General features: G+C 42.0%; 1 protein-coding gene across 6 annotated transcripts in view; it reads left to right on the top strand.

Moving 5' to 3' along the window:
- ELMO1 (engulfment and cell motility 1) overlaps positions 1–22,110 on the top strand; it is a 635,207-nt gene that overhangs the window by 242,865 nt on the left and 370,232 nt on the right. For all 6 annotated transcript variants that reach the window (XM_049894506.1, XM_049894502.1, XM_049894503.1 and 3 more), the window contains 5 exons: positions 2,021–2,172; positions 5,062–5,140; positions 13,386–13,436; positions 16,752–16,874; positions 18,762–18,893. In XM_049894506.1, the coding sequence (XP_049750463.1) occupies positions 2,021–2,172; positions 5,062–5,140; positions 13,386–13,436; positions 16,752–16,874; positions 18,762–18,893 (537 nt within the window). The remainder of the gene's footprint in view (positions 1–2,020; positions 2,173–5,061; positions 5,141–13,385; positions 13,437–16,751; positions 16,875–18,761; positions 18,894–22,110) is intronic.

The following is a 22,110-nucleotide window of genomic DNA, read 5'->3' as shown; positions in this document are numbered from 1 at the left end:
ATCTTTTGGAAATAGATTTCCAGGTCTTTCTTCTGAGGTGCTTTTGAGTGGTTTTGAACAGCCAAACTTTTACTTAGTTGCTGAGTGCTTAACCCTTTGTGCCACCCAGGGACTCCAAATCTTAAGGAACATCCAAATCTAATAAATGGAAACAAGAAGGGGACCCTGGACAGAGGAGAAAATTAGTGGAGAAAAAATCAGAAGTATTGTCAGTCAGTGACTTTCTTTATAAGCTCTTGAATTTTCTGATATGAGCAAAAAATTGTACTGGGACAACGAGAAATAATTGGGATGGCAGTGATGGGGAAGTCAAGGAATTTTTATTCTCTTTAGAAGAGGCCTAAGTTAAGTATTAAACAAGTGTAAGGATAATTGTCCAAGAAAGATCACTGGTGGCCTTAGCGTGGTCAGCTTGGCGGGGTGTAGTAGACTGCGGTGATTAAGGTAGGAGCTTGGCAGGGAGAGTGAACACGTTTTTTAGCCATGAAAGGAGCTATTGTAGTCTTTTGAGAACCTTTAAATTATTATAATCTTCCTGTAGGTTTGTATTATAAAACACTAGCATTTTAGACTATAAAGTCATAATGTGACTATACTTTTTAATGTATTTATTTTCCACTTCTTGTTAGCAAGGAGGAGCCACAGTGGTTAAGCACTTGGCTGCTAAACAAAAGGTCAGCAGTTTGAATCCACCAGCAGCTCCTTGGAGATCCTATAGGGCAGTTTTATTCTGTCCTATAGGGTCAAGGAGAGCCCTGGTGGCACAGTGGTTAAGAGCTTGCTGCTAACAAAAAGGTCGGCAGTTTGAATCCACCAGCTGCTCCTTGGAAACCCTAGAGGGCAGTTTTACTCTGTCCTATAGGATGGCTATGAGTCGGAATCGACTCGAAGGCAATGGGTTTGGCTTGGCTAGCAAAAGTGTGTGTTGGTATCTCCACTCCCTTCCCTACTTTCACTAGGGAGTCATTGGGCCAGACACAATTGGGATGGTAACTGGAAGTTGCCCTGAGTCCCTTTGGCATTTTGTCATGCCCAAGGATAGAGTGGGAATGAGGAGAAGGGGCAGATGAGACAGCAGAAAGGGAGAAATTGGTGTCGACAGAGGGAAGCAGCAAGTGTCTACTTGTGATAGAACCAAACTATTTAGCTTTTTAAGAATGTAGTCATTATGTTGATGTAATAACAGCGTTTTAGTGTGAGTTGTCAACAGACAGTAATAACTTTTAATGATGCCTCTAAAATAAAACCTTTATGGTACCCATGTGTTTGGATTACTGTGATCCATTATTCTAACCTTTATTTTACTTTCTTTTACGTTGTGATTTATGATGTTTGAGACCTTAGTGATTAATTCCTTGGGGAATATGTTTTAGAGCTTAAGCTATTATTTTAACTTCTAGCACTGCTAATTTAAAATGTTTTCCTGTTTGTAAATTTGAGAGAGATGAGAAAAATTTATTTTAACCATAAGAAATTGGAAGAATGGAGGAAAGAGTTTTTGGTTAAAGAAAGCAAGGAGAGTAGCCAGCGACTGAAAAGTTGCCAGATGAACCATGTTGACAAGTGTGACTTGTGCAAGCCCGTTAAGATCATAACAACATAAAAGTCATTGACTGTGTGGATGAAAGAGTTGTTTGGGAGTGGAAGAGGAATGGCTATTAGTATATGCCCAAATTACTGCCTCAAAGAAACACAAGAACCCTTACACTGTATGTGTTGAAATTATCTGTCCCTGAAAGCTGAAACTCAGAAGAAGAATCTGGAAAAGCTACACAGTCCCTTTTTAAAAATTACCTGTCATTGAATTATAGAAATAGGGTCTAAATAGTGTTTTGTGATGATGTCATGAGCAGTCTTCATTGACTTGATTATTTCTTGCCATTTTACTGTAATTCCTGGTGGTTTACATCCTCGATGTCTGGTATTTCTCAAGTGCTTTTCCTGTTTACTTTTTGTTCTTTCTCTATGCCTCTGCTCTGTTTACCACAAGCAGTCAATTGTGTCTCCCTTGGATTTTCAGATAGCAAGTTTTGTGAACAAGTCAGCCATAGACATCTCCATCCTGCAGCGGTCCTTGGCCATTTTGGAGTCGATGGTGCTCAATAGCCATGACCTCTATCAGAAGGTGGCACAAGAGATCACTATTGGCCAACTGATTCCGCATCTTCAAGGGTAAGCTTGCCAACACTTCTGAGGGGCGGGGAGACGCTTCAGGAAGAGGGTCCTAGACAATGTTTCCTGTTGGTTTTATTCAACACATGGGGAAAAAACCTTGATGTGGAATATAACTAAACCGTGTACCACGTGGCATGGTTGCTTCCACTTGTCCCCACCACTGGGTGAGTTTCATGTCTGTTTTTGGCACTGCTCTGTCCCCACTGCCTGGTACTTAATCAGCTCTTAGCATTGATGAATATTGATAGACATCAGTAGTGTCTAACATTTTTTTTGTTTGTATTTTATTTTCATTATTGTAAAAATGCATATAACACAGCATTTGTCAGTTCAGCGATTTTCACGTGTACAATTCGGCAACACCAACTGGATTACTCACGTTGTGCAACCACCGCCAATGTCTGCTGCTAGATTTTCCATCACTGTAAACAGAGAGTCATTGCTTCCTAAATGGTGACTTCCCTCTTCTCCTCCCTCCCACCTGTGGTAACCACTGATACACTGTGGTCAATAAGGTCTTACTTTTAATAACACATAATAGGACAGTTTGTTCTCTTAAGTTCTCAACAGAGTCTTAATTGCATTAGGATAGTGTTTTCTCTGTCATAACGAGTATTTTCATAGTCAATTAGGAATTTTAAAGACAGGCTTCTTTCTCCCTTAGCTAGGCTCAAGGTGATATGTATTTTTTTCTAGAAACTTGGGCTATCAGGTGGAAGACAGCTTCCCCACCGGCCCGTAGTCTTGGGGGCTTTTTCCTTTCTCTCCACCATTAGGTAACTAGTGAGGTTGCCTCAGAGGATACTGAACTGAGAAGGGCCCAGTTGTACAATGCTACTTTATAAATTATTTTGGGGTTATAGCTGGGAAAAAACATCATGAGCTAGCTGACACAGGAAAGGGAGTTTATTGGAAGGATAATGGGATACAGAATCCAGGAGTGACTTAAGTAGCTAAGCTTTGGGAAGGACAGAAACTGTGCCCTCCTGGGGGTTCTCATAACAGGCCTTTCCTCTAGTGTACTGGCTCTAATATGACTCCTCTCCCAATGGCTTCCCTCCTCTCTCAGTTCACATTTGCAGATTCTCAGCAGGAAACTGATTGGCCCATTTGGGTGGTTGTTGGTAGTTGGGCGTGAGGGAATACTCAGCAGTTCTTAATATACTGAATATGTTAACTGTAGTACGTATAATATAAACTACCAAAAGGGGCATTAGATATTTTCTTCTGTTGGGGAGGGGGGTGACCAGAATTTAAATTTAAGTCATAGAAGCTGTGTCTTGTGACCTCAGTGAAAATTAGCACACACTTTAAAATAATTTTGTGTGAAACCTCTCTAGAAGCAAGATCAGTTTCACATTTGCCTGCACTGAGGATTTTATATGCATTTACCTCATTTTATCCTCATCAAAACCCAAAAACCTAACAAGATTACAACTCATGATAACCCCATGTGTGTCAGAGTAGAACTACACTCCATAGAGTTTTCATGGCTGTGACCTTTCTGAAGTAAATCTCCAGGCCTTTCTTCCGAGGTGTCTCTTGATGGGTTCAAAACGCCAACCTTTCAGTTAGTAGCTGAGTGCTTAAATGTTTGTATCACCCAGGGACTCCTTTAGTCTCACAGTGACGCCTTGAGATAGATGCTGTTCTTACCCTGTGTTACAGATGAGGAAACTGTGTCTTAGGGTGACCACATGGACTTATCCACAGCCACACCAACAGCCTATGGTGAACTGGGCTTTGAATTCTGTCCTGCCTTCTGCTCGTTTTCTGGAGCTGCTAGTTTCCTGTGGCTGTGTAACCACAAACTTAAAACAACAGAAATTTATTCTTTCCCTGTTCTGGAGGACAGAACTTGGAAATCAAGGTGTTGGCAGGGCCACAGAACAGAGGCTGTAGGGAAGAATCTGATCCATGCCTCTTCTAGCTTCTGGTGCACTGGCATTCCTTGGTGTTCCTTGGCTTGTGGCCACATCACTCCAGTCTCTGCCTCTGTCTTCACCTCACCTTCTCTGTGTGTCTGTCTTGAGACTTCCTCAGCCTTTTTCTTAAAGGGCTACATGTGATCGCATTTAGAACCCACCTGGATAATGCAGGATAAGCCCATCCTCTCAAGATCCTTAACTTAATCACCTGTTTTGCCAAGTAAGGTAACATCGGCAGGCTCCAGAGATGATGATGTGGGTATATGTTTTCTGGGGCCACCGTTCAGTCCACTAGAGCCTTCTAAAGGTAGCTCACAGGCTTCTTTTTGTTTATTCCGTGGGTCCTTCTTATTTACTATTTACCATGTGCACTGGGTCTACAGGGAAAAGGTACAGCTGATATGGGCTTCATTTAGAATTTTTCATTTCTTTTCAGTGAAAAGCAAGTTTATAAATATGTTTCTCTTGTTATTAAACATTTTATATTTTGAAATAGATTTAAAAAATATGTAGTATCATTGCCATGGAGACAAAGCAGTTACCTTTATAAGCCCAGGAATGTGGGGACACCTAAGACTGCTCCGCAGTATACTTCACGCATCAGACAGAAAGTGACACGCACACACACAAGTACCCGTGCACACACACACAAGAAATACTGCATCCTCTGAGTTTATGCTTCTAATCCTAATAGAGGACAAGCCGGAGAGAGCCAACAGGCTGCCTCTACTTTCTGGGAGATCTCCAAGGAGCTGTCTGTGGCCCAGCTAGTGATAGTAACTGTAGACCCACTGTGTTTACAGCCTTGTGATTGTTGAAATATATTCTCAGTGCCGTCTGTGTTTTCTTTGGTCTTGCAGATCTCTGTCACCTTTTTTGGGGGGTGGGGGGGTTCGGATTGTGAGCCTTATCGTGGCTTGACTCACCTGACTTTCTGGATTGTTCTTTGTCTTTATAGGACAGATCAAGAAATCCAAACGTATACCATCGCAGTGATAAATGCACTTTTTCTGAAGGCCCCTGATGAGAGGAGGCAGGTAAGTTGCGTTTCCTTTGTCTTAAGAGTCTGTCAAGGGCTGGGCACCTTTTGGTGCAGATAAAGCCCTCTCTTCCTCGTCCTGGGGACTCCTTGGGCTTCTCTGCTGCCTGTAGGTGAGTGCTCCAGGACAGCCATGCTCTCCAGTTGGCTGGCCAGCCTGGAATTGCTAACAGATGCAGTGGGAACTAGGTAGAGACGGGCAAGTGCTTGTCTGCTGTTCCAGACGTAGACCCCTTCCATCCAATGAAATCAAACCTAGAAATACAGACTATTCAAAGAAGATGAATATGTGGTTGCTATGGTGGAAGTCCCCATAATCTTCCATCATTTTATTGGATGCTCACTGGGGGGAGGGCAGCACTGTACCCATTTTCCTGATGAGGAAATTGAGACCTAAGAGGTATAATGCTTTGCCCAGGAAAGTGTGAGGTGAAAATGTGAGCGGGGCAGAGGGAAAATATGCAGATGGCTGCCCGTGATTAAGGTAATTGTTCATAATGTCAGAGGTGTTCTTTGCTTGGTGATATTTCTGCTGTCCGGGTGTGGATTGTGGCCCTGAAGGACAGAGCCTTATTTCGCTTCCTCTGTATCAACAGGAGGAAGGAGCCCCCTCAGTGCATAAATATTAATCCTAACCTTTGCTACTTGCTTTTATCTTTTTATCTGTAGACCCTTCAGTTCTTCTTCAACTAGGGAAAGGACCATTGTTGAGGGGGGTGTGGAGGAAGTGGAATTTTGCAGTGTCTTGAAATTTAACTCCTGCCTCAAAGTCCACTCATGTTTTTTCCATCAACATAACATATGTTCTGTCACTCTGCTCACAGTCCACTTCATTTAGAAACGGTAGAAAAATGAGATCTTTCAACCATCAGAAAGTGTACTGGGGAGCTTGATGATGACCCATAATTGTTTTAGGCAGATTTAGAAGGCTAGCATGCTACTGAATGCTGTGTCAAGAATTCTATTTTTTTTTTTTTTTAATTTTACTTTTTAGTTGTTAGGGACTTTAAACCTCAGTGACTAAAAGTGAAGGGTTCCGACTTGTTTTCCATTTAGAATTGTTGGTTATCCCTGGGGGTTGGAGCTATGTTTGCACAAAGACTAGAGTCACCTTAGGGCCTCCTATGCATTTGGTTGGGGTCAGCTGGACCCAAGAGATGCCTGCCCTCCCTGAGCCTGTGCTGGGGGCTCTGTTACCCAGGTGGGTTTTTGAAGGGTGGCTTTGCAGATTTTTGGTGGGATCATGGGTGGGGCTGCTCCTTTGATATTTAATCTAAGTCCTGAGTTTATGATAATTCCTAAGCAGCCCAGTGAACTGCCTGGCAACTCTCACTGTGCATGCACCATCTGGCCTGGGCACTGGAGGAGCTTGATCCTTCTCCTGGCCAGTCCAGGGACCTCCAACCAAATCACATGGTAGCCGAGTATAGAGTGGGGGACAGACAGGAGACCTGAGTTCTGGTTCTGACCTCTCGGGAATCTCCTTTCCCCATCTGTGGAAGAGGAGGTTGAATTAGAGAAAATGAAAGTTCATTACTATCCCAAGTGTTGTGATTTCAGTAGGATCCCTCGATCTAGAAACGAATGAATAAGATACATACACTTTGTTCTCAGGCACTACTGTTAATCTGTTGAATTGGAATTGAATGACTGTGGAGCAATAAGGAATCAGATGCTAATCTGTGCTAACTCCAGGACATTGACAACAGTGAAAATATAATGGAATACTGATATAACATCAGGTTTGGATTCTGTGAATCAAATCTTTAAAAAAAAAAAAATTATGCAACGTGAGGCTAACATGGTGCAGTTTGGCCATATATTACTATAATAATAAGCCCCTGCAGAGTAGCCTAATAGCATTAAATCATTGAAGAGAAGAAGCCTATAAAGAAAGGTAGCGTGCATATAATCCAGCAGGAAATCTACAAAGTATTATATGATTAATTCAGTCTTTGAAATAAAAATAGCTACACGGTACTTACTGCCCCATGGAAAATTAACTTGGACCTTATAAACTGCGTTGAATTTAAGATGAACCCAAGAATGTTGTTTGTCAAGACAAAAGGAGTGTTTTTAAATTTTTTTTAAGTTTTATTTTCAGCAAGGTAAGAAAGAGCACTCCAAGTACATGAAAAGATGCTCAGCATCTTTAGCCGTCAGAGAGATGCAAATCAAAACCACAATGAGATGCCATTTCACTCCCACTGGGATGGCTAGGAGCCCTGTGGCATAGTGGTTAAAAGCTACTGCGAGCTACTGTTGCTAACCAAAAGATCAGCAGTCAAATCCACCAGCTGCTCCTTAGAAACCCTATGGGGGCAGTTCTGCTGTGTCCTATAGGGTCATTATAAGTCAGAATCAACTCAAAGGCAATGGGCTTGGTTTAGTTTAAGATGGCCAAGATAAAAGAACCAGAGAATAACAAATGTTGGTGAGGATGTGGGGAAATCAGGAACCGTTGTCCATTGCTGGTAGAAATACCAAATAGTACAGCCGTTGTGGAAAACAGTGTGGCAGTTCCTCAAAAAACTGAAAATAGAACCACCATATGACCCAGCAATTCCACTCCTAGGCATATACCCAAAAGACTTGAAAGCAGAGATTCAGAATGAGACGTATACAGTAGTGTTCATTGCACATTACTCACCATAGCCAAAATGTGGAAACAACCTAAATGCCCATTGTCTTAGCCATCTAGTGCTGCTATAACAGAAATACCACACGTGGATGGCTTTAACAAAGAGAAATTTATTTTCTCACAGTCTAGTAGGTTACATGTCCAAATTCAGGGTATAAGCTCCAGGGGAAGGCTTTCTCTGTTGGCTCTGGAGGAAGGTCCTTGTCCTCAGTCAGTCTAGGAGCTTTGCTGTGCAGGAACCCCAGGTCCAAAGAACACGCTCTGCTCCCAGTGCTGTTTTCTTGGTGGTATGAGGACCTCCCCCCCGCCCTTTCCTTTCCTTTTTATCTCCTGAGACATAAAAGGTGGTGAAGGCCACACCCCAGGGAAACTCCCTTTATGTTGAATCAGGAATGTGACCTAGGTAAGGGTGTTACAATCCCACCCTAATCCTATTTAACATAAAATTACAGTCACAAAATGGAAGGCAACCACACAATACTGGAAATCATGGCCTAACCAAGTTGACATGTACTTTGGAGGGACACAGTTCAATCCATGACACTCATCAACAGATGAATGGATAAGTAAAATGTAGTACATACACAGAATGGAATACTACTCAACCAACAGGAGAAATAAAGTCTCAATACATGGCTACAGCTGGAAGAGATTATGCCCAGAGAAATAAGCCAGTCACAAAAGGACAAATATTTTATGACCTCACTTGTATAAAAAGACAAGAAAAGGCAATGTATAGAGACCAAAGTTTACTAGTGGTTACCAAAGGCAGGAAGTCAGAGGAGAAGGGGGATTAGCAGTGATGGAAAAAATCTCATTGAATAACGGTATTGTTGCATAGCTGGTTATTGTAATTGTTGTCAGTAAGTTGTACACAGGTAAGAAGTTGAATTGGCAAAAGTTGTGTGATAGATATATTTACAACAATGACCAAAAAAAAAAAAAAGGAAATGCTGAAGTTGGTTATGTATAACCAAACACCTCATGGGGATTTGGTTCTTGTCTGGAGGTTTAGGGTCATGGTTTTATGGCATATTTCAGTTAATTGGCCTAGTAACATGTTTAGTGCCTCTCTTTCATCTGCTAATTCATTGTGTAGTATCTGGGGTCTTAAAAGCTTGCAAGCCACCATCCAAGGCACAATTAGTATCTGTTTACCTGGAGTGACAGAGGAAGGAGAGTCAGGCATAGAAGGATATGGAATGTGTGGCTAGTTGCCTCCATGAACAACTCTGAGGCCAGAATAACTGGATGTTGCCTGCTACCATTGCTGAACATTTTGACCAAAGATTCCACAGAAGAATCCTGATCAAAAGGTGGAAAACGCAGAACAGAATTTCAAGCTTTCATGGACTCTAGACTTTCTGGAGCCACGGAGGGTAGATGGACCCCCAAAACTTTTGCCCTGAGATAGTCTTTAAAATCTTCAACCAAAAATATCCCCTGAAGTCATCTTAAAACTGAGCAGCAGTTTAGCATAACTAGTAAAAAAAGATCTGCCTTGACCATTATGGTCTTTTAAGATCTATGTATATGGGATCAAATTGACAACAGCAACTCAAAAGATTAGAGAACTGCTCCATAGGGCCTTTAGTGATTGTGATCTTTCCATGGCAGATTTTGAGGCCTTTCTTCCAAGGCACCTCTGAATGGATTCAAATCACCAACCTTTCGTTCAGTAGTTGAGCGCTTAACCATTTCTGCCAGCCACAAGTTAGTTTGTGATGCCACCTGAATTGTAGATTCCATTAACAACTGAGAGCACACTTTAATCTGGACTTGATGTTATAAGAAAAATAAAGTGTTAGCTGGCCCAAGTTTGACCTTGACATTGTTATTAGCATACGTTTTGAAAAATTTAAAATTCTGATTTTTTTTTTTTTGACAAATAAGAAAATTTACCAATATTATTGAGATCAGCGATGTGCCAGGCGCTGTGTTCAATGTGTTATATTTTGTAATTTTATTTAATTCTCATATTTCACAAAATGAGGAAATTGAGACTCAAAGGGAGTGAAGAACTTGACTAGAGTCAGAGGTAGAATGCTCTTACCTTCAAAGGGTCCCACGGGACACCACTAACAGAACAGTTTTGTATTTGCCAAGTGAAGGGCTCCCTGAAGTCTGAGTGACACCCAGCCTCTTCATTGTCTCACCCCGGTTAGGTAAAATATAATCTAGAAGTTTATTTTATTGTATTTACAGGAAACTTTTTTCTTTTTCTTTCTTTTTAAACCTTGGGACATTGAATAAATTCCATTTCAATCAGAAAATATTATTTATTTCAGCTTCTCTTTCTGATTGGAGGCCAAACCCGTTTGTAGGATTCCATTATCTGGGTTTTCTTTATTTTTCAGTTTGTAAAATACGTGTGGAATTATTTTAAACACCTATGCTTTATGTCTGCTTTTACTGACAAAAACGCCTTCTTAGGCAGCTCTTTTTAGTTGGCAGACATCGTCCAGTTTTTTCTCTCACATTTATTTATTTAGTAAGCCTCACTGAGAGCAGCTACCATCTGCCTGACAGTTCACTGTAGTGTGGTAGCTTATGTGTTACTATGGTGGTAGAAACTATGCCACTGATATTTCAAATACCAGCAGGGCCACCTGTGGTGGACAGGTTTCAGTGGCTCTTCCAGATTAAGACTAGGAAGAAAGGCCTGGTGATCTAATTCTGAAAATTGAGCAATGAAAACCTTATGGATCATAACAGAATATTATCTGATGTAGTGCTGAATGATGAGTCTGCTAGGCTGGAAGACCCTCAAAATGCATAGTGGGCACAACAATGAATTTGAGCATACCAACAATTATAAAGGTGGTGCAGGGCCGGGTGACGTTTCATTCTGTTGTACGTGGGTTCTTCATGAATTGGAAACAACTCAAAGGCAGCTAACAACAACACCGAGAACAGACTGGACCAGGCATATGCTAGGGCCTGGGATCTAACTTCCTCCTCTGCAGAGGTCCACCATGGGCTTCCCCAGGCTTTCCTACTTCTACAGGGTATAGGAGAGCCTCCATTTCCTGGCTCTGGCTCTCAACCCACAAATGAAGAAGGGAAGGTGTGCATGTGTGTGTGTGGGTGGGTGGCTGGGTGGGTGGCTGGGTCGGGGGAGAGTTGCTGTTAGGTAGACAAATGAATCCTTTCCTTTACAACTGCTTTCCATTACTCAGTTCACCATTTTAATGGCATATGTTTTGGTGAGATCCCTTCCAAATTTCTCTACAAATATTTATGGTTTTGATAAGCATTATTAAAAAAAAAAAAAAACAGTAATTGAAAGATTTGGTAGAAAAATCAGAAAATACAGGTTGAAAAGGAAGATGCTTTAAAAACTTCCGTTATTGCCTTCCCAGAGAGAAAGGCTGAGCTCACTCACTACTTCGTGACTTCATGGCGCCACTTCCTGCTTTGCTCTATGCATATGCTCTGCTACCTGTATCACTGTTTCATCAAATGGCAGCATACCATATGTGCTGTTTTAAAACTGCTTTTTAAACTGAGTATTTTGTGGACCTCTTTCCATGTCAATATGTCTCTATCTATATAGACTTTTGTGTCATTTTAAAGCTCTAAAACGTTCCCCATAGATTCTGAAGTTTGCTGAAACAATTTCTTGATACTAGACCAAAAAAAAAAATCCATGGACTTCTATTTTTTTTTCTCTGATTGAACTCCTGTTCTTTAGGAGGGTAGTATAAAATATTTATTCATTTCTTTATCAGACATTTATTTTCTGCTCTGTGCCAGACATTGTGCCCTGAGCTTGGAATACAAAGATGATGTCCTTGAGGTGCCCACATTCTTAAGCAGAAGATGAATATTATAAATCGGTAATTACAGTTGCTGTAGTAGCTATTGGAAATATATTCTCCCTTCTCACTTACTTGAAAATCTCATAAATTGATAGGCTGTAATAGGCACAGAGAGGGATAAATTTTTTCCTTTTTTTAATGGAAACTTATTTGTGTCGATTGGGTAGTAATTTTAGTTTATAAAATAACAGAAATTTAAAGAACTACAGTGTCCTGTGGGCCTTTTGTTTGCCATCTGCTCAATGAAAAAAATGGACTTCTCTAGATCTGGAAGAAAGCAGGCTTTCTAAGCCCTGTAGAAGAGCAGGTTCCTGCTGGATAACCACTTAATTTGCGTCTGACTGTACCATTACCCTTGTTTTCTTGTTTTCAAGAGTTTAGAAGAGGACTTAGTATTGGGTTTTGACTTTAATGCCATGTAGCCATTTTGAGGAGCCCTGGTGGCATAGTGGTTAAGACCTACGGCTGCTAACCAAAAGGTTGGCAGTTCGAATCCACCAGTTGCTCCTTGGAAACCCTGTGGGGGCAGTTCTACTCTGTCCTATAGGGTTGCTTTCGGTATGAACACACTCTACTCTTCAATGGAGTGGGTCAGCAGGGAAAGAGAAATAAAGTTGTCAACCTCTAACAGAGTCCTCTCGATTTCCACCTCTCTTCTCTCCTGCTTGCCTTTCCTTTCTGTGGTGGCGGTGACGCCGTTAGGTTGATGTAGAGAGCAATGTTGACATCCTTGATTGTCCTCTGACTGTAAGTCAACCATGTTTCCTCTGTCGGCAGAAAGTTGGCCTGCCCCTAGCTGCCTCCCCACCATCTGCCCCCGTCCACCCTGCTTGTGTCCCTCCCGTAGCTCCTCCTCCCTCTGTTCTTGGTTCTCCTTGCTTTCTGCAAGTTTATTTTAACCTTGATAGAGCTCATAGTTGTGTTTTTTTTTTTTTGATTATAGCTTAGTTTCTTCTCCACTCAGTAAAAGTAGCAAAACCAACCCCCCCAAAAAACAATATTCAAACACTTTCCTGCATATGAGCAGTATTTTTAGTTTTGAATATTTGCACCCAAACTGTGCCCAACTATTTTATTTTCCCTTACTGTCTGTTTGTCAAGACTTAGGATGAGAGTCTGTGAATAATTTCATTTATTAAAAACACCCCTGGTCCCATGCCGGACAGGCCAAAGCAACAAAGCCCAAATTGCAGAAAGGGAGCCTCGTGATGCTTGCCTGTAGCTTAGCACCTGCCCAGAGAGTTGTGCTTTTCTGAAACTCCGCTCCCTTCACGAGCATAGTCTAGTTTCAAGTCCTGGGGTGTGCACTACTCTCTCTTTGGCTTTGTACTGATCGGAATGGAATGGTTTTTTCAAAGATTTACGTCTTTAAAATGATGGTTCTCTAATGTTGGCATAACCTTGGTGCAGGCACCTGTTGCTTGATGAAATCCTCCTGTGCCTAGTCTAATAAAAGCAGATATGTTTTTCTAATGGAGAACCATTGCTTTCCTTTGGAGTGTTTGATCTTTATGCAGCACTCACCTTTTTTTCTGGAAAGAGGAGATTCCAAAACATGGACAGGTGCCACATTTCCTTCCTTTGCTTTTGGGTGTGGCTTTGTGATATAAATGGAACTCTCAAAACCAATTTGAATACAACGGCCTGTTTGAATTCATTATTTGCTAAGAAATACTGCTGATATACAGTTGTGAAGCACACCCCAGGATAGAGTCACTTTTGGCCACGCTGAAATGTATTTTTCTAACCTAAGCCTTTGTGTGGGTGTTTTTCTTCAACAGGAGATGGCGAATATTTTGGCTCAGAAACAACTGCGTTCCATCATTTTAACAGTGAGTACCTTTGTGCTGTGACTGCTTTGTTGGGAAGGAAGGATTTTTCATTTTCATATATTTTTCTCCTCTTTTGGCTGTAGTTTATGGTTTGTTGTGTGGCAAGCAGTAGGAGCTATAAAAGAGGAAAAAGTGTGCTTTTGGAATTGTAATAAATAAGGCTTTCCCATAAGGAATCGCCTCATAGGATGAGTGGGAGAAGTCTTTGGAACTGCTCTAGAAGAAAAGAAAAACAAAACACATTCTGGCAGGTTGAGTTGGAAATCTCCCTCAGTGGGACAGGCTTTTTACACTAGCCATAGCTTTAGCTTTGCATTTAAGTCTGATCTAAGTGCAGATGGTTAAGCACTTGAGTACCTGCCGAAAGGTTGGTGGTTCGAACCCATTCAGAGGTGCCTTGGCAGACAGGCCTGGCGATCTGCTTCTGAAAGGTCATAACCTTGAAAACCCTGTGGAACACAGTTCTACTCTGCACAAATGCGGTTGCCATGAGTTGGAATCGACTCGACAGCAACTGACAACAACCACAACAACAAAGAAATCAGGGTTCCATGACTTAAAACTATCCACCAGTATGCTAGGTGGAAACATATCAGGTCCTGAGAGAAGTCTTGAAATTTTGATCATCATTTTCCTGGGCCCCTTTGCAAGAGAAAGGCAGGAGAGACATACATGAAACCCAGTCATTAACTACAATGCAAAAATGACCTTAAACCTAGGTGAAAAAGAAGCTTTAAAGGTTTCACTGTGAATGTTTAAAAACGTTTAAAAATAAATCAAATAGCAAGATTTCCCAAGGCCTCATCTGCGACTTGACTTTTAACCAGGGGATGAAAGAAGCTGGTATGATTGATTTCCCTTTTTTTTTTCAAAATGACTTCTGCTTGTGTCATTTCAAAGGGGGGCTTATAATCAAACATACACATACATACACGCATTCCAATGTAATGAGGCCATTAAAAGTTAAATGCTTATGAGGACAAAGGAAATGAATATTCTGGAACCCGAGGCCAATAGTAATGACAGTTTGTCATCTAGTTTGATTTTTAAGCTCCTTGATTGTCAAAGATAAACATACGAGTGCAGTTTTCATTGTTTGGTGAAAAGAGATGCCCCAGTTCTTAAAGGACAGCAAACTTTTTTCTCTTGGAACTGAATCTGAAATGGGTGTTGGAAGAACAACATAACAGATTCTAGGTTCAATGATGGTTTTGTAGGAAAGGCAGAAGGATTTATCCTCTGGTTATTTTTATATTGGCTCTCAGTAAAAGCGGAAGCTGCAATATAATGAGCGTAGTTCAGTGAAGGTGTTTGTGCGGGGAGGGGAGTGGGGAGGTGAGGGGTTGGAAATGTTGAGCTAAGAAGGTCTTACCCTTCTCTTGGTATTAACATGGTATGGCAGTCGAGGTTAGAATGCCCAGAGAAATGAATGGGTGTAATGACTGTAGCTGCCTTGTCTCAAAGATCACTGGGACATTTTTAAGAGAACTTGATGGCTGGCAGTTCAAGGTTGGTACTGGGGTAAGAACTTGGAGTGCAGGTACTTTAGGGTTGCTAAGTAGACACCCATGCACTTTCTGCATCAAATTGTACTCCAGTGAGCATTCCGAAGATCAAAGGGTATGACTTCCTAGTTTGATTTTCCTACTGATTCCATTGCTTAGCTTTCTGCCTTCACCCTTTACCCCCGCGCCCCATCATTTTGCTTCAGCAACTTTGTATTATGCTGTCCCTTCATCTCTCCTACTTCTAGCTCTCATTCTCCCCCACCCCTTTCTTTTATTAGCTATTGGCACATGGTGCTCAGAGCAAGGGCATGGAGTCCCGGTATGTGGTAGATTAGGGGCACCCAGGCAGCACCCTGAGGGCCTAGACTTCCTCCAACCCTGACCATAAGGTCATTTTTTCTTAAAGACTGCATAGTCTTTCATACTGGGAAGCTCTGGCTGACACTGAGTTGTCATTTAGAATCAGTTAACAACTGTCTACAGAATAGTAACAGCAGAGTACAGAGGGAAAAGATCTTTCAGACTGAAAGACGTCGTTGGATCTTGCACGTTCAGAATCATTGGTTTAAATGGTTGTTTCGCCACGGTGACTGGCTGTTTGGCATCATTTAGGAACACTGATGGTCACTGCCAAGGAGGATGTCTGTTAGGTCCAAGTGTTGAGTTAGTTGAATTTGACAGTTAATTTTTTTGCAGTTAACTGGACAGCACTGGGCACTGGGTTAGTGGCAATTAATTAATAACGGCAATTGAATTAATTCAGTTACTTGGATTTGTGGCAACTCTCTGTTCAAGACCCAGATCTCGTGGGAGCAAAGGCTCATGAATCCAGTCTTGCTGCCATTCCTTTTATTTGTTCCATCTTCAGTCCTGTTTCCATGGGGAAGGGTCATTTTATGTTCCATTGAGTTGTTCACAGGCGAGTAAAGTAACGCACGTGAATTTGCTCACCGCGTGGTAACAGCAGTGGCCCCTGTGTAGTTTCCACAGGCAATTAACTGCAAACCTGATACATACATTGCTTTTGTGCGTTGTCTTTAAAATGTTTCCCCATTTAGAAGTGGGACCAGGCTTTGAACTGGTTCACTCTTGCCCTAACCCCTGCTGAGAATTTGCATTTCTGACAAGTTCCCAGGTGATGCTAATACTGCTGGTTAGGGACCAGTTCTGAGAACCACTAGTGGAGCGGTGGTTCTCACAATTTATTGCACATAAGAATCACCTGAGGATTTTGTTAAACTGTAGATTCTGATTCAGTATATCTGTGATGGAAAGGCAAAGTCTCAGCAGGGGCTTGAACCAGACTGAACGGTTGGAAGCCCTGAAGTGGGATCATCTGCCAGAGACAGTCCTAGAGTAAGATGATGGCAAAATTTGCTAAGGATACTTAAGCAGCACCTTTATTCTATTACTGCATGTAAGGAATGCTTCTGTTCTAGAAACCCACAGCTCTCTTCACAAGATAATCCCATTTCAGGCACACCTTTTTCTTGATTTATATGGCCAAAATCACCAGTGTATTTCCAATGCCTTCCCCTTGTCCACTCCCTTCTGCACACAGTAGGTCTTCTCCTAGAATCTGCCTTAAAAACCCGAAACCTTACTGGGCCCTGAAGTGGGAAAGAAAGCCCCCAAATCTTCTGTACCCCTACATGTCTTCTGAAGGTAGTTCTGCCAGTCCACATCCTCTGTGCCCCAGATGAAAACTTCTGAGGTTCTACTTGGCATCATGATGGAGGTTAGCTTTTGTTGTATGCTTTCTCTCTCTCTTTCTCTCGTTAATCTTGTCTGTGAACCATCTCCCCAGCATGTCATCCGAGCCCAGCGGGCCATCAACAATGAAATGGCACACCAGCTGTATGTGCTGCAGGTGCTTACTTTCAACCTCCTGGAAGACAGGATGATGACCAAGATGGACCCCCAGGATCAGGTGAGTGCTGGTAGGCAGCAAGGCAAGCACACGAGGGGGAGAAAGTGTCACTAAAAGTTTTTTTCTTGGGCTACCATGAAACCATGGAGCCTTGGTGGCATAGCGGTTAAAGCGCTCGGCTGGTAACTGAAAAGTTGGAGGTTCAAACCCGTTTGCAGGAGAAAGATGTGGCAGTCTGCATCCGTAAAGATTACACCCTCGGAAGTCCTACGGAGCAATTCTACTCTGTCCTATAAGATTGCTAGGAGTCAGAACTGACTTGACGGCAGTGGGTTTTTTGTTTATTTACCATGGAACCAGGAGTTATTAGATGATAATAACTTGGAGACATAGATTTAAAATTTAGGTGAATCTAGGATCAGATTAGAAAGGGGGCAGTGGTGGTTCAGCGGTAGGATTCTCACCTTCCGTGTGGGAGACCAGCCAATACACCTCACGTATACCTACCACCCTCGTGTCACTGGAGGTCTGTGTGTTGCTCTGATATTGAACTGGTTGCAGTAGAGTTTCCAGACTAAGACAGACTAGGAAGAAAGACCTGGCCATCTACTTCTGAAAATCGGGCAATGAAAACCATATAGATCACAATGGTCTGATCTGTAACCGATTATGGGAACGGCACAGGACCTGGTAGCATTTTGTTTTGTTGTGCATGGGATTGCAGTGAGTCCTTGGCCTGCTCAGTGGCAATTAACAGCAATAGGATAAAAGGATAAAATAAAATGAGTCTTTGATTTGGCCCCAGACACGTGCATTTTGTCCTTTTTTTTGCAAGAAATTTTGATGTCACATGGCCATAGGCCTTGGCCCTTGGCCCAATACCTTGGATGGTAATGGCTTTAGAGTCCAGTTCGCGGACAACTAGGGCTGCTTGGTAGCTTGGTGTGGTATTGATTCTGCAGGCTGCAGAAGTAATTTCCATTCTCCAGTGATGGTGGCAAGGATAGGGTCCCAGGTTAAACCTGGTTTCAGGGCTTGCGTTTTTGTTGGCTGACTATCTGTTGTAATTCTCTGCTAGGACTCCGGAGTGTCTATTCTACACCAAGGGTTATCCTCCTCTCACGAGACTTTCTGGGAACTTTACTGTGTGAGGGTAGACTGAAAGAAAACAGCTGGGAGCCCCGCTGTAGCACATTTTCAACTTAAATAGCGCTGCAGCTTTGGAAAGGAAAACACTCATTATTGGCATGTGGGGGCCTGATCTTTTGCAGATGTGAATTGCACATGCGAAATGTGCAACTACCGCAGCACTTCATTCATGGCAGGAGGCCAGATGATTAAGAACGATGGGGAGGCTTTGAGAGGCCATCTAACGTGCCCCCACATTTTTGGCAAGGCCACGTGTAGACAGCCCAGAGAGCAGAGACTGCGGTTGTCTTACTACTTCCAGTGATGGAGAGCAATGCATCTTAATGCCGAACAGCCTCCCTGTTTGGAGCCCCTTCCTCTTATTTTTGTATTGGATTTGTTTCTCTGAAATTACTTCTAGTGGAGATAGGGTCCCTTTGTAACTTGAATACTATTCATAAACTTTGTGGGTCTGTCACTTTGTTTCTTCCAGTTTCTGTAACTTGGCCTTCTACAACGCCAGTGCTTCCATTGTATGTGTGGTTCTCATTTAGAAGAGCACTGGGTAGTCCATATTAGCGCTCCAAATGACTCCTCTGTGAGGTTCATTGTGGAATAAAGTCAGGGCTGGCCAGCCGGGATTGTGGCAGGAGGAAGAACAAAGGTGCAAAGCCCTAACTTAGAATATCGGTTGCCTTTTATCTGCTTTTCTTGTTCCTGGATGCAGTGATTCATCTAGACCTGGGGAAAGAGGGAGTACGTGTAGTGTCCAGCAATGATAGCAGATCTCCTTTTATTTTTTCCTCCTAACTGCTTCAGGCTCAGAGGGACATCATATTTGAACTTCGAAGAATTGCCTTTGATGCCGAATCTGAACCCAATAACAACAGCGGCAGCATGGAGAAACGCAAGTCCATGTACACCCGGGATTATAAAAAACTTGGCTTCATTGTAAGTAGCCCTCTCCATACGCTCGCTCCTTCCAACATCCCCGGGCCTGACCTCAGTCTCATAGCTGATGTCTCCTCTGAGCGTGTGGTCCTCTTGCGCCTTACGGAATAGTTTCCACATTGTCCAGATGTTTAGCTGGTTTAAACAGGATTGCATGAAAATCTCTTCTGGACTCAGTGAAATGGAAGAACTTGCACAAGCGTGACTAATACTGAGTTTGTTGATTCAGTTCTGATTAAGTGTAACCAAGAGTAGTTAGCCTGGAATGTATCTAGACTTCATTAAATCCGCTGAGTCCACTGCACAAGATGTTGAAGGTTCTGTTTGTGTTGAATGTATGATGGGGACAGTAGGGACGGATTCTGTCGGGTTCCTGATTGGATTAAGCCCATCCATTGATTTTATATCAGAATTTAACTGCGAAGTACCTGGCATTTCAATTAGAGATTTATATAATTTATATTTTCCTAAAAGCCTTGTCTTGCTACCAGTATCACATTTTTTGTTGTTGTTTTCAGTTTGTAATTCAGGACACAGCCTGCCCTTAAAATAGTCTGCTGTTTTTGTTTCTACTTGTAGTCTCTTCTGGCCTTAATCACCATCATGTTTCCGAGTGACCTTGATCTCATCTCACATTCTGCAGGTGTAAAGTTGGATCTCCATTTAAACCTGCATCATAATTGGCATAAATAAGATTTCTGCTTCAGTGATTAGGAATCACCAGGCATTCATTATTTTATAACTTGAAATACCCTTTCCTTGAACATATATATATAGATGTATTATGCATTAAAAAAAATTTAGTATGCTTTAGATGAAGGTTTATAGAGCAAACTAGCTTCTCATCAAAGTTAGTACGTACCTCGTTCTGTGACACTGGTTAACAACCCCCCAACATGTCAATACTCTCCCTTCTCAATGCTGGGTTCCCTATTACCAACTTTCCTGTTCCCTCCTGCCTTCCATTCCCTGCCCCAGGACTGGTGCTCCGCTTTGGTGTTGTTTTGTTCCATGGGTCTGTTCAATCTTTGGCTGAAGGACGAACCTTGGAAGTAGCCTCATTACTGAGCTGAAAGGTGTCCAGGGGATTTATGCATCTTTTTACAAAAATGATATCGTGCTTTATGTGTTATTTGGGAATCTTGTCCTTCATTTTGAATTTTCTTTGAAGGAGTTTTCATATCAGTAGACATGTATTGTTTTTCATTGCTGAAGAGTTTTTTTTTTTTTTGTAATGTAGTTTGGCTTATTTAACCAAGCCCTTTTGCTGAATGTTTCAATGTTATGAAATTACCAGTAACTCTAAAATTGACATCTTTGCAGCCCAGTATTTACACACAGCCATAACCGTGTTCTTGGGATAAATTTGTGGAACTGTAATTTCTATGGTATGTGTTTTTAAGGGTTTCAATATTGCTAAATGGCGTTCCATAAACATTGAGTAATATCCACTTCAACTGCGGTGAATCAGAGTGACTTTTTTTCCCCTTACTTTCTTCAATAGTATTTCTTAAACTTAAAAACAAAAACACTAACAATCTGGTAAGTTACTGTTTTTACTGTTAATCTCAACATGTCTTTTCTAATAAGATTGTTGAACACTGAATTCTGTTTTGTAACTTATTTTACAGAAATAGAACATCAGGTTTATAAAATCACATTCTGTAGTGTGACTTTGACATTCTACTTGATCTCTTAGTTGAATTGATTTTTAAATATTTTGGCAAAAGTTTCCTGACTGATGGACCAGGCGAGGCTTCCCTGTACATGGTGTGTGTCAATAACCAAGGCTTATGGATGGCTCCGGCTTGTGGACAGCTCTGGCCCTGCTCTCACGCACACCCTTTAACAGAAATGGTAAATGTAAAAGGCAGCATCCTTCTTACAGAAGTGTAGCTGGTGGGAAGAAGGATGGAATCCACTTTGTACTTTACCCGCAGTTCCTTCCTGATTTTACTTTTGTGTGGTGAGCCAGCATATCCAAATCGCCCATCTCTCTTACCCTCAAGTCACAGCACCACTGCCAAGGGGAGATTTCAGGGCGTGTGCTTTTCAAAGCTTCCAGGTGATTCTGTTACCCCGTCCTGGTTGAGAACCTGGTTCTAGCCTACCCCTGTGCTATTGCAGTATTATCTTCCTCTTTCTGCCTGTATTCCTGGCACTTTTGGACTATGGAGAAAGCGCTAAGCTGGAGTTCTTGACATGTTCTGCTACCAGGATTCATCATGTCTGTCCAGGTGGCTGTGGTTTTCCCTGCGGGCGGTTGAATCACAGACACGGTGTCATTCTTTCTTCCTGCCGTGTTGTGTGAGGGACTGAGGAGAGAAGAAATGAGCACTTGACAGGACTCACTGAGTCACATTCTGATTATTACAGGTTCTGGGTCTCTGAACCAGGTAAACCAATTGCTATCAAGTCACCCCCAAATCATGGTTACCCCATATGTGCCCTTCTGAGGTGCATCTGGGTGGACTGCAACCTCCGACCTTCCAGTTAGCAGCCATACGTGTTAAACATTTGCACCACTGGGAACTCCAAGTCTCTATGAAAGGCACGTATAATGAGAGTGGGATGCTTACGAAGTATTTCTCTTTTGATTCTTATGCTCTGTTCTTGTGGGAAATCGCCAGAGTATTCCATGAGCCAAAGCCTGAGTAATTTTTCTCGATCTAGTTCCATCTGTCTTAACGTTATTGTTATTTCCTTCCACAATTTAGTATTACAGTATATCTTACCCCTAATTTTCAGGGTCTGGCGAGTGTTCTGCTTCGTGAGTATTTTATAAAGGAGGATGTGTTTTTGTTTTTGTTTTTTTTTAACTGAAAGTTAATTTTATATGTTCGTAAGACCTGTAGCACTTATGTGGCCCCATCTCCAAGCACTTGAAAAGTCATTTGAAAGAGCAAAGTCTGCAGAGTAACCAAAAAAAAAAAGTGTTGGTGTCCTTTATTTGTCTGTGGCTCTTTATTAGTTTTAAATTTTAGTGTTTTCCCTGCAACTTCTCCCGGGTCACGTTCTTGCATCAGAGACTTGAAAGATTAGAAAGACTATTTAGTAATAACTTCTAATGCTGGAAATGATACAGCAACTTTGACAAGCTGATACTTTCGCTTTTAAGTACCCACCCAACCAGCCAGAAATCCGGGATTGTCAGTCAGCTGACTCACAAGCTCCTTGCGCCACCTAGAGACCAACTTGCAGAAACGCTGGAAGCTTG

This window comes from Elephas maximus, chromosome 8, assembly GCF_024166365.1.
Source record: "Elephas maximus indicus isolate mEleMax1 chromosome 8, mEleMax1 primary haplotype, whole genome shotgun sequence".
NCBI classification, from domain to species: Eukaryota; Metazoa; Chordata; class Mammalia; order Proboscidea; family Elephantidae; genus Elephas; species Elephas maximus.
This window is presented reverse-complemented; position numbering and strand designations above follow the sequence as displayed.